This window comes from Mesoplodon bidens (genome assembly GCF_964165515.1).
Source record: "Mesoplodon bidens genome assembly, chromosome: 20".
In the NCBI taxonomy this organism is placed as follows: domain Eukaryota; kingdom Metazoa; phylum Chordata; class Mammalia; order Artiodactyla; family Ziphiidae; genus Mesoplodon; species Mesoplodon bidens.
Window position 1 is genome coordinate 15,971,714 of NC_138181.1, and position 13,050 is coordinate 15,984,763.

A 13,050-nucleotide genomic window follows, 5' to 3' on the forward strand; every position below is an offset into this window, starting at 1 on the left:
ATAGCAGATCAGAGCTGTTCCAGTCAACTTTTTATGTTAATGCCCATCCACAAGCATCTCTATCTCATTTATAGTAGACTGTCATCATGTCTAAGTTTTAAAGAACCATTCAACAAGCTATTAGGACCAGCTTCAGAACATTGCCAGAGCACTGAGTTCCATGTCATAAGTGAGTCCCTCCAGGTCCATAATGCCCTGTTTAGCCTTATATTCCTCCCACCCTCAAGATACACTACCTCAAGATACACTCTTACACATGCCCCAATTCTTGCCCATACATCCTAACCAGGTCCTTCAGGTCCTTTTGGCATATAAGCTATTTCCTCTCTGAGCAGGGACTCCTTTCTCACTTATGTGCTGAGTGCTGATGATGAACAGTTTACAGCCTTATTAATTTTATTGGTCATTTACTATTGGCAGTGGGACCTTATTGCCATCAGGTGAATAATGCTCTCTAGGACCACTTCTGGTACCAACTATTTAAACACAGAAAATGGAAATGGAAGCAGAGGCATTTGTGCTTTGGTTTGACTGGGGGTACAGTCCTAGAAAGGGGGAGTGAGGAATGGGTGAGTGAAGCAGTGAAGGAACGAGAGCCAGTTTGAGAATGTACTGAACTGAGTGCCTCTAAGTGGGATGCATTGGTTAATCCTTGGGGCCCCATCCCGAGGAGCATTTACTGTATCTCAGGACCATTCCTTTAAGGTAAAGAAGGGGAGAGAATGTATCCATTGCTCCAGTTTCCCTTTGATCAAAAGTTTGCCCCACTGGGGGCTTCCCTGGTGGTGCAGTGGTTGAGAGTCCGCCTGCCGATGCGGGGGACACGGGTTCGTGCCCCGGTCCGGGAAGATCCCACATGCCGCGGAGCGGCTGGGCCCGTGAGCCATGGCTGCTGAGCCTGTGTGTCCGGAGCCTGTGCTCCGCAACGGGAGAGGCCACAACAGTGAGAGGCCCGCGTACCGCAAAGAAAAAAAAAAAAAGTTTGCCCCACTGGGCTTAGCTCCTCCTCACTTTCAGGTTGTACATGTGTGATATGGGTGCGATATGGGTGCTGAGAAGAGTTTCACAATGATTTCAATGGTTAAATGTCAGGAAAGGACGTTGAGTCACATGGGAGTAGGTGAGGTGCCCAGTTGGTTAGAGCCCTACACAGCTGGAACAAGAGACAGGTGAGGATAAGAGGTTCAGGTACAGAAGAGGTGTCAGCTAGAGTACAGCGCCCTAACCCTCATCTGTGTCCACTCTCCCCCAGTCTAGAGACCCACTGTTTAACTTTCATTGGAGGATACACTTCTGATTTTTCTGGGGTGGGGAACACCCGTTTCCTGTTTGTGCAGAGTGATGATCTGGGGTTTTAATTGCTCCTTACCAAAAATGACAAGCAGCTCTCTGGTTTTAGTCCCATCTTTTTACCCATTTTCAGAGATTCTTTATGCCACCAAATTCCTAATATCTTGAGAACTCTGCATTGTAGACCGAGTTGCTTTACTGCTTTCCCGCTGCTTTTTAGAACTCAGCTTTCTCAGGTCAACTAAGTCATTTGCCACCAAATGGCAACTTCCAAAAATTTGTTGCTGTTGTCTCCATTATTTTGTTTGTCCTTGTGAATTTATGCCTTAATAAAAAACTCCTCCCTGTCATTTTAGTGATGGTACTAAATCACCACCAGGAATAATAATCCTAAGTTATCAAATGAACAGCTGCCAGGAGAAAAAGAGCTGCTTTGCATTTTTTTCTTTGAACACACTTTTATCTAATACCTACTAAGTATAAGACCTATTCTTCCTGTATCATAAATGTCATCTCTTAAAAGTCATCCAATAGGGCTTCCCTGGTGGCGCAGTGGTTGAGAGTCCGCCTGCCGATTTAGGGGACACGGGTTCATGACCCGGTCCAGGAAGATCCCACATGCCGCGGAGTGGCTGGGCCCGTGAGCCATGGCCGCTGAGCCTGCGAGTCCGGAGCCTGTGCTCCACAACGGGAGAGGCCACAGCAGTGAGAGGCCTGCGTACCGCAAAAAAAAAAAAAAAAAAAAAAGTCATCCAATAGGCATACCTCAGGTCAAAATTTTTCTTCTTAAAGATTAAATATGATGTTGTAAGTAGCTTGGATGATCTTCTGAAGTTAGAATTATAAATAAGGTATGAAAATGGAGAGGATTTCTAAGAAAAAGGAAATATGCAGTATGCCTTGCTTCTAAAAGGCAAGACAATTTAGAGATTTCCTATTTGTATTTAAAATAAAGTCTGGGGTGGTGACATTTGAGCATGGGGCAGGGCCTGGGCTCAGGACCCATGTAACTGGAAAAGGCATTGGGGGCAGGGCCTGGGTGGGGCAACGTTCAAGCATAGGGTGGGGCCCCTGCCTAGGACCTGCGCGCGCGGAAGGGGAGACGCAGCAGATCCAAAGCGGGACCTCGGAAGTGTGGAGTTCTGGAGTTTGGAGGTAAGGCCCTGGGTGGGGGGGTAGTGGCGGGGCTTGGGCTCTGCAGGCAGCAGGAAGGCTCTGTGGGCAGAGGATTAGGCCCAGCAGCCCAAGAGGCTCCCCGGTGCCTAAGTGGACAGGGAAAGCGCTGGCCACGTTCCCTTCTGTTCCTCCGCGCCACACCTCAAGGGTCTCCGCCAGCGTCTCCCCTGTCCCCACTCGACCCCTAACTGTGGGTGGGTCCTGCTGGATGTAGGAACTCTTCCCATCCCCCAGCCGCCCCCCAGGGGTGCCAGGTCCCCGAGGTCCGGCCTTTACTTTTGCTCCCCCTTCCCTCCCTCCCACTCCCTCAGGACCCACGCGGCTGGGGGAGGCCTCGGTGGGCAGAAGATCAGGCCCAGGATCTCAGCAGGCTCCTGGGGGCCCAAGTGGGCGGGGGAGACCTGGCCACGCTCCCTTTTGATCCTCTGCCCTCCCAATGGTCCCCCAATTTACCCCTTCAGGTGTGGAATCCCTTCCCTTCCCCCAGCCACCCCTCAGGGGCTCCAGTCCCGTCCCGCCTCCACTTCTCTTCCCCCCTCATTCCCCCCAACACTCCACGTACTACCCGGTCGCTGGGGGTTCCTCCCGTCCCCTTAGGTGTCCGTGGTCGCCCACTGGTGCCTGGAAAGTGCCCTGGTTGTGCGAGGATGTGAATTCCGCGTCCTCCTAGTCCGCAATCTTGACTCCACCCCGGAAACCCTACTATCTTCACATTAAAAAAAAATTTTTTTTAGAAAAAGATGTACATGTGCGTAGGTTAAAGTATCAAATAGTTCTGCAAAGTTCGTTTAAAAAAACAGTCTTCTACTTCGTTTCCCTTTTCTCCTTCCCTAGAAGCAGCCACTCATCACCATAGTTAGCTAATTCTTTTGGTTATTACTCAATGTTTCTAAATAACATGCTCTTATACACTAATTTTTTGATATTCAGTGTTTCTCTGATTATAGATACAAGCAATGTAGTATACTATGATTTGTTTCCCTTTGTACAGCTTTTGGTTTCCTTCTAGTTAATACTTGTCTTATTTCTTACTTGTTTATTTAAACATTTTAATCACTAATTCAATCCTTGTTGATTGTTTAAATCTCCTTTGAAGACATTCACGTATACCAGGCATCCAGTTCATTTCATCTTGCTGAGTAAATCTCTCCCGGAGCCTTCTGACATACATCAATAGGTCTGGCTGCCCTCTACACTGTGTAGAACATCAGCCTGAGATCTCCCTTCCCCAGCATTTTGGGAATCTCTTTGTCTTTTTCTGTTGTGTTGACACTTCTGCTTCCTGCATGTTTTCTTCCTTTTTTCTTAGCTTTCCCTCTTCTGTGGGTTGATTGTATCCTCATATAGCTTCCTGGTGTATGGGGGTTGCCTGAAATGTCTTCATTTTATTTCAACATTTAAGCTATAGTTTAGCTGAATGCAAACTATTACAATGGTCATCAGTTTTTCTCAGAATTTTGAAGGCATTTTGTTATTGGCTTAAAAAAAACTTTTAATTTTGAAATGATTTTAGATTGACAGAAGAGTTACAAAGATAGTACAGAGTTCCTGAATTCTCTTCACCTGGCTTCCTCTAATGTTAACATTTTACATAACCATGGCACATTGGTCAACACTGAGAAACTAATATTGACTGTTAAAGTACTAGGAACTGAACTACAGACGTCAGTCCTATTTCACCAGCTTCTCCACGCATATCCTTTGTTCCAGGATCAGATCCAGGATACCAGATTGTAATCACTCCTCACGTCACCTTAGACTCCTTAAGTCTGTGACAGTTGTGCAGTCTTTCCTTATTTTTAATAACTTTGACATTTTTGAAGAGGACTGGTCAGTACTTTGTAGGATGTCCCTCCGTAGGGTTTATCTGACATGTTAAGACGTGGGTTTTGGATTTGGGAGAATAATACCACAGAGGTGAAAAAGGTCTTCACATCGTATCATATCAGAGGATAAATTCTATCAACATGACATTTTACTGGTGATGCTAACTTTGATCACTTGGTTAAGGTGGTGTCTGCTAGATTTTTCCTCTGTGAAGTTGCTAATTTTCTCTTTCCACTAAGCGAGTTACTAAGTCCAGCCCACACTCAAAGGGAGGAGAATTAAGCTTCACCTCCTTGAGGGAGGAATATAAAATAATTTGTGGACATATGTTAAAACCACCACAATAATCAGTAAATATCTGGGGGGAGGTGTTTTGAGGCTATGCAAATACCCTTCTCCTTAAAGTTGTACGTACTAATGTTAATGTTCATCAATGAATTTCACCACTGCTTTTTAACTTCCAGTGTTCCTGTCCAGAAATCCAAAACCATCCTAACTTCTGACCCTCAGAATTGGTCTTTTCCTCTTAGGAATGTTGTAGAATCTCTTCCTTTTTCCCTGTGTTCTAAAATTCCATAAATGGGACTTCCCTGGTGGCCCAGCGGCCAAGACTCCTCATTCTCAATGCAGGGGGCCTGGGTTTGATCCCTAGTTAGGGGACTAGATCCCACATGCTGCAACTAAGAGCCCGTATGCCGCAACTAAGAACCAGCGCAGCCGAATAAATAAATAAAATTCCATAAGTATGTACTTTGGCACGAGACTGTTTATGTTGAATGGATTGAAGGACTGAATGAGACAAGCTATGTAACACGCCTAGCAAACTATCTAGTGCACAGAATACTCTCAATGTTAGATTCTTTCTCCTTCAGCTGTTCAACGTGTAACTTTGTGGACTCTATGGAGTGAAGGTACTTGCTTCAGGGAACGTGAGGCTTGTGTTAACTTATCTTATGTTTTTAATTCTCCCCCCCCCCACCGCCCCTTCTCTCAATGCAGGGCTTACCACTCAAACGATGGAAGGCAGACATTACCCACCTGAGCTGTCCAGAGCCTACAGCGTTTGCTTTCTCACCCCTCGCCCCACGTCGGAGCTCTTTGCGAGAGATGTGGATACCAAGCTTCCAACAATCCAAGAAAGAAGCCCAAGCACTAAGGTGGCTGGTTGATAGGAATCAAAACTTTTCAACTCAAGAGTTTTGGGCCCTAGTATTCAAGGACTAATATCAAAAAGTGTCAGAGTTTTATTTTCTAGGTTGCCTTAATATCTGAATATAATAGCTGCTCTGTGGAAAACCCACTAGGATGAGAATTAATGTGTGCAGTACTCATAGTGAGCTCTATTGAATAATAGATATGAGTTACCCTAGGGGTCACTTCTCTGTTTTCTATAGTAAAAAAGAAATATTTCTTATGAACACTGGTCACCTTCAGTGTACATGTCTGGACCTGCATCCCTGCCGCCTTGTGTGGAAATACACCTACTGTAGAATGAGTGTGTTCCTTGCTGCAAGGAAAGAGTCCTTGCAAGGAAGGCAGAGGGTGTAGCTGTGGATTCTTACACTCACCTCACTGGCTGTATTTATTGGTGTTTGGCAAGCCCAGTGTCCCGACGCTGAGCAGGATCATGTGATGCGTTAGAACCTGGCAATGAGAGATGCCATCTGTTGGTTTCCAGGGATGTGAGTGAGTAGTGAAGGCTGCGTGGGGTTGATCCGCCGTCTCCCCAGATCTAAAGAACATAGCACGTCTCTGCCTCTTCCATACTTTCAACCACCTCTCCCGCCTTTCTTATTACCACCTTGCCCTGCATCCTCCCCCGTTCCTCCCTGGAACAAACGTCTTGGGAAGACGTGCCTCTTCCTTGTGTGTTTTGGGTGGTGAGTAGTTCCCTATGTTCCCTTATTCCACAGAGCAGAATAGTACAGAGAGTCCTGTGGTTCAGGCTGGACAGGCTGCGCGTTTTGATCGCTGTGAGCATGAAGGTGAGTGCCCTGGGGAACTCCAGTGGTGTGGAAGCGGATTTGTCTTGTCTTAGGGTGATGCGCAGCCTGCAGTGGTGGGCAGCCCTGCCAGTTTGGGAGCATTCCCTGTCATTTCTGATCCTGTCACAGAGGAGTTTCACCTGTCTTCTCTGGAGCTTCTATTGGAGCTTCTCGAAAGACAAGGAGAAAACACTGCCTCTCGTTCCCTTTCCTTGTGAGCGTGGGGCGGCTTCTAGATCACACTAAAACCTGCTGCCACCCAACGTGTGACGGCTTTGATATTCTTTATTGTGGAAAGACGTAAGCTCCAGAGGACAGGAAGAGTCCTGCGTGCTCATGTCCCTGATGTGGCACCAGGGGAAGACTGAGGAAAGCACCCTCTCGGCACCAGCTGCCTTTGTATCGCAGGCCAGCGCCTTTCTGTTCCTGCCAAGGGCGATCTTTTCCTTACGTAGCTGTCTTTCTGGCTGTGTCAGAGAAATAAGGACTGAAACCAGTACATTGTTTTAGCAGCAAGAGGGGTCACATTGTTTCTCCCCTCTGACTAAGTTCTTCTCTATCCCAGCTCTGCCATTAACTAACTATGATTTTGAACAAATCTCTTAACCTCCCCGGGCCTTAGTTTTTGTACCTAAAAAGAAGTGATTGGGCTGGTCTTAGAAGTTCTTTTCTGTGTAACATTCTTTAATTATCGAAATTTAAGAAGCTTCATTTTGTAGGTGTTTTTACTAGGACAGTAACAAACTAGGTTAGAGCCACTGTGTGTTTTTCAAGGGAAGCACACTCTTCTTTAAAGGAGGAAGCATACTTACTGGGTAGTGTTGGGGATGGAAAGGAATTTATTTATCTCTCGGCTCTTTTATCTGATAATATCAAAAGGGAAAGGATTGGAAAGGCCAGATTTTAAGTTGTATTTTAAATGGGTTTATTTGTTTGTTTCTTTTCTTCTCTTTCTTTTTTTCCCCACTCTTAAAAAAAGCCCAGGATATGATTTGTGCCTCTGATGAGACATTATCGAGTAGATTCAGTTCTCCGTCACAAATGCCTTAAGCAGATACCCCCAGTGCTTATGTGCTGCATGTAGGTCTTTTTTTTTTAAACTTATTTAATTAATTAATTTATGTTTGGGTGTGTTGGGTCTTCATTGCTGCGTGTGGGCTTTCTCTAGTTGTGGCGAGCAGGGGCTACTCTTCATCGTGGTGCATGGGCTTCTCATCGCGGTGGCTTCCCTTGTTGTGGAGCATGGGCTTCAGTAGTTGTGGCACGAGGGCTCAGTAGTTGTGGTGCATGGGTTCAGTTGCTCTGCGGCATGTGGGATCTTCCTGGACCAGGGCTCGAACCCGTGTCCCCTGCATTGGAAGGCGGATTCTTAACCACTGTGCCACCAGGGAAGTCCCTGCATGTAGGTCTTAAACCCCAACATTTCATGTGATTTTTTGGTTCTGCTTGGTTCTTCTTCATGAGTCCATTGATCAAATTCACCCTAAACTTGTATGCAGTATGTAGCCCTGAGCAAATTTAGTGAAATAAAATCATTGCTCATTTAATGTGGTATAAAAATTTTGTGGAGGAAGAGGATAAAGGAGAGGGAATTTCATGGGATTAAAAATGAGGTGTAGGGCCTTCCCTGGTGGCACAGTAATTAAGAATCCACTTGCCAATCCAGGGGACACGGGTTCGAGCCCTGGTCTGGGAAGGTCCCACGTGCCGCGGAGCAACTAAGCCCTTGGGCCGCAACTACTGAGCCTGTGCTCTAGAGCCCACGAACCACAACTACTGTGCCTGCATGCCACAACTACTGAAGCCCGCGTGCCTAGAGCCCGTGTTCTGCAACAAGAGAAGCCACCGCAATGAGAAGCCCGCTCACTGCAATGAAGAGTAGCCCCTGCTCACCGCAACTAGAGAAAGCCCGTGCACAGCAACAAAGACCCAAGGCAGCCAAAAATAAATAAAATAAAGAAATTGTAAAAAATTAAAAAATAAAAATAAAAGTGAGGCATATTTCAGGAAAATAAACCAAGGATTCTTTGGAACTCTTTGAGTACCCATAGATTTGAGACTTTATTATTATTTTTTGCTTGACATATGTGTCTTTTGCAATAGAGTTTTCATTAATAAGATAATGCCTTCTTGTCTGTGATAATTGCTGTCATGGAGTGATTCTTATCTGCAAAACGGGAGCTCTGCTTTTGGAGTTCCATGGAAGGCCCTCTGTGTATTTTATCTCTGTTGACCCCATCATAGGACACCTTTCTCTTTACCTCAGTGACTCCATTTTTGAAATATGATTCAACAAGTGTCCTACCTCACAGGCTGTTGTGTGGAACGGCTCATGGCTGTGAAGGACTTCCTGCAATGCAGCTTTCTGCTTAGTGCTTCAGTACGCTTTACTTGGATTATTCTCAAAGACTGATTTTCAAAGCAGTATGACGAGGTGGGCAGAAACCTTTTCAGAAATATTGAAGAAAATGATTACTAATGTTAGTTAATAGTCTTTACTTCTTCACCTGAAAATGGAGGCAACTTTGACCTTTGGTCACATAGCAAATATAATATTTCAGAATCTGAATGCTGACTGGCTTCTTTGTTGCTCTTAAGGACTGGATTCTAGCAACTAAAATATCAGTTGAGGTCATTATCGTTATTAGTAACAGATTGAATGCATACAGTGTTCTATGCACTTCTCAGAAATAAAGACATGGGCAAAAATGAGCATCATTCTTTCAGGGTCAAACATGTATTACACATAAGAGAATGGCTCAGTATCAATAGAACACCTTAAGGATCTAAGCACAATACAGACCTGAACTTGAAATTTGAAATACCCATTGTAATATTGTGCATTAAAAATTATTAGTAGCACATAATTCCTGCTAAAGACAACAATTCCTTAGGGGAATCCAGTGTAAAGTTAATTTTCAATGAATAATGTTGATTATCTAAAGCCAGGAGTGTATAACTCTGCATAAATGACATATGTCTTTCTTAGAATCTTCAAAGTAAACAGTATAGAAGTCCACAGGCCACAAATAAAGGTAGTCAGTTTATGTTTCAAGTACCTTTGCAATCTTGAATAGTTTACAAAGAATTTCTTCGCCCTTCTTTCGGAAATTTCTTTCCTTTATTTCCATTTTTGTTGTTGTTGTCGCTAGGTAATATCTTAGAGAATAATATCTTTACCGCATAATTCTAATGTCAATGTATATCTTTATTTCCTTCTGATTACAGAAATGAAAATGCTTTAGGAACTCAGAGGGAATATAGAATTATGAGCTATGACTGGAATGAGAAAGACCTGATTTTAGTCCCTACTCTTTGATGTACCACCTTTATTACCTTGGTCAAGTTATTCGACCTTTTAAAGCTGTATCTTGTTCATGTGTCATGTTTGCTCCCTGTGAGGTTGTTGTGATGATTAAGTAAGCTTGTGTTCATACTTCTCTCAGTAAATGCGAGCTGTAGTTGTTCCAGCTATCTGTGGCCATCACCCTTTTGTTTGTGAAGACCTGGGTTGAGGTTGGTTCAGGAAAAGGGAATGACTAATGATTGGACCAGGGATGGTACCCTTTTGTTCTTCATTTAGTTGTTTCAAACATATTTATTGTTATGAGATGGGCATTGTGGTAGGCACTGTAGCAGATACAAGCAGGACAATGGAGAAAGGTGTGAGGGGCATTGTGATACGCGGATGGTATTAAAACCAGGGACAGAGGAAAGCTTGAATTGTACTATAACTGTCTCTCCCTTCCATGGGACTTCTGATGGAGTTTTACACAAAGTTCCCAAGAGCATAATGAAACTCAGCAACCTCTTTATAGTAGCTGTGCAAACCCAAATAAACCCAGTGCAGTGAACTCCAGTAAAAGCTGGATTTGAACATATAATTTAGATTTGAAGCCTAAGGAGCATCTTTTATGGCCTTTCTGTTTCTCAATTCTCAGTCTTAGGACCAGCCTGTTCAATGTGCCAAGAGAAAGGAGAGAAAGTCTGTAGGTCCTCACCCTGCTTACTCATTAACCAAGGATCAAAGCAGGAATAAAAGAGGGGGAAACCTCTTAGGAGACAAGCCCTCTTTGCTCTCCACTTGCTACGGATGCAAGAATATGGGGTGCGTTGCATGAGAGCTCCCTTTTAAGTCATAGTAACCTCTCTGACTAGTAAATGTGACCTCATCAATATCCTGGGCCCAACCCATTAAATTAGTGACCCGTTGGTGCTGGTGGAAGGGGGATTATTAAGGACTTGGGCAGGATGCAAGGTGTGAGAAGGGGCAGGAGTGACCCTCCATGATTTTTGTCCTCTCAACTCATTGGGCTTAACAGCCAAGCCTGGGGTCAGTCAGAGGTGGACTGTATCCCCAGGAGGGTATGACCTATCATGATCAACAGAGACCTCCTTTCACCTTCCTGGGCTTCTTCCCTGATAACTACCCTTGCTCTGTGGTATCCCCCTGGAGCCAGTGACATGAGCCGTTCAGCTCTTTGTCTCTGGAAGCTTCTGAAATGAATCAGGACTGAACGTTGATCAATGTCTCGAGGAGAATTGTGAACATTAAGTCAAAAATTTGTTCCCTATTTTATTTCCCATTGCAAACCATGACTTCATCTTCCAACTTCGCTCACCAGAGGTTATACAACCAGCCCCAATAGGCCATTAGGAATACTTGGAATTTTACTATCACTAACTCCTTAATTAAAAAAAACCTGATTGAGTAGGTAATTAAAGATTTTAGGGACTATCAATGTAGGTAGCAGGTGCCGTTAATGGTTTTAAGGCAAGGGCAGTATCCCAGGAGCCTTTGGAATGAGCCTCACATAGATTGCTTCTTATGTATACAGAGTAAACGTGACTGATGTAGACTCATCTGATGAGTCACACTCCCAGAAAAATAAAGCCAGTTTACTTAATGATGTCCTTGATGAAGTAATAAAAATGACTAATTTTATAAAAACTTGACCTTTGAGTACATGTCTTTTTAATATTCTATGTGACAGAATTTGGTGTATATATATAAAGCATGTCTGCTGCACACCAAAGCACAATGGGAATCTCAAAGAAAAGCACTGTGTGATTGTTTGAGTTGTGAGCTAAACTTTTCCCTGGAAAACCATTTTTGCTCAAAAGAGTGTCTGGCAAACTGTGGGTTGTTCAGTGATGGGTTTTTGTCAGTTATCTTCATGGAAATATAGTGAGCCTGTCAGTTTAAGAGAACCAATAGACATTGTTGCCAATGTTAAAATTTCAGCTTTCAAATGAAGATTAAAATTTTGGAAAACTAATTTCCACCACTTCTAACTTGACAACTTCCTGATTCTTGAGACTTTCCTGATGAGACTAACAAATGTTACTTTTGACATTGAGTGGAAACAGAGGTGATGACGTGTAAAGGAATTTTTATTTTTATTTTTTTAGGTAAGAAGTGGATTTATTTAGAAAGAAACACACTCCGCATATAGAGTGTGGGCCATCTCAGAAGGTGAGAAAGGCCAGGAGTTTTTAGTTCATTAGTTTGTTTTTATAATTTGAAGGAAGGAAGAAATAGTGTTATGTACTAGAGAGAGAGAGAGAATTTGTTTTAGATTAGTTTTTTTGGTTGAAGTGTTCCATAAGGGAAAATGGAGTTTCTAGTGGATATTTTTAAAATTATTGATCACTTGAAAATTGGGGTAAGGTAAAAGGTAATCAGAACTTTCCATGAAGGAAAAGAAGCCTTTGGTTTTTTTCACTAGGGAAACAAGAAAAAAAGTATTAAAGAACAAGAAAATTATTTTTAAAATATTATCAAGGAAATTATCATTATTTGGGTCACTCAGAATGTCAGGCTGCCTGGAATTTATTGATTTACTCAATAATTTTTTATTGAGCACTTAATATGTGCCAGGAATTATTCTGGGCCAAGAGGCTATAGCAGTGAGTGAAACTGACAAAACCCCTGCCACCATAGAGCTTCCATGTTAATTCTAGTAGGGGAATGAAAATGGAAACGCCTTAGCAAAATACAAACCACTTCCAGGAAGGTTTTGTTTCTTTATTCTGTAAGAGCCCCTTGAGATAGAATTTACTTCCTGAATTTCTACTACTCTATTTGAAGCATGAGATATGATATAAGTGGATTATATTGATAGAGTGTATTAAATGTGCTATACTGACAAGATGGTTAAAAGTACTGAAAGTTCAGTTTCGGAGTGAGTTGGCAAGTCTGAAAGCAAATCCTTTCTCTGTTCTTTTCATTTTTTACTCCATTGTTTTATTCCTGTTCCCCAGAAGAGGAGACATTTCTCCTGTCAGCGTCATGTGATTTCCGGCAAGAATAAGAACTGACTTGGGAATGGCAATAACAGTGGTGCGCTCACCGGGCAAGCGTCCTGCTGTGTGGCTAAACTCCATCTGTTCACCTTCAGTACAGGGGCTGGGGCGAGTCAATATTCACTTAGTTGCAGCACCTGAAAAAGTTGTATCTTACAAGCCGCATTCAGTCATCGTGTATATAGTTCACACACCATTAATAAGAAGACTCATTTCACCAGTGAAATAATATTATCTGCTAGTCTGAGAGAATGCAGGTCACTTAGATGAACATCTTTAGGTAGTAAAGTATAATCCCAGATGTCTTCTACTTCCTGTTTTCATGGTCTAACATCCCAACTTCAGCGTATGTCTTTAGCCTGGAGGTGATGAAGCAGAAATAAGAAAATGAAACACATCTGCTGTGACGCCCCCTCCATAATTTGTTTATTTTTGCAGTAACTCTAGGGATGCCATTGAAAATACA

At 43.3% G+C, this 13,050-nt stretch overlaps 1 protein-coding gene across 14 annotated transcripts in view; it reads left to right on the forward strand.

Moving 5' to 3' along the window:
- FUT10 (fucosyltransferase 10) overlaps positions 1-13,050 on the forward strand; it is a 265,015-nt gene that overhangs the window by 62,494 nt on the left and 189,471 nt on the right. For 12 of the 14 annotated variants that reach the window (XM_081221146.1, XM_081221152.1, XM_081221153.1 and 9 more), the window contains one exon: positions 5,293-5,450. In XM_081221146.1, coding sequence (XP_081077272.1) covers positions 5,293-5,450 — 158 coding nt within the window. Of the gene's footprint in view, positions 1-3,562; positions 3,636-5,292; positions 6,860-13,050 lie in introns of those variants that run through there. The other 2 variants (XM_081221145.1, XM_081221144.1) reach the window with 2 other exon arrangements.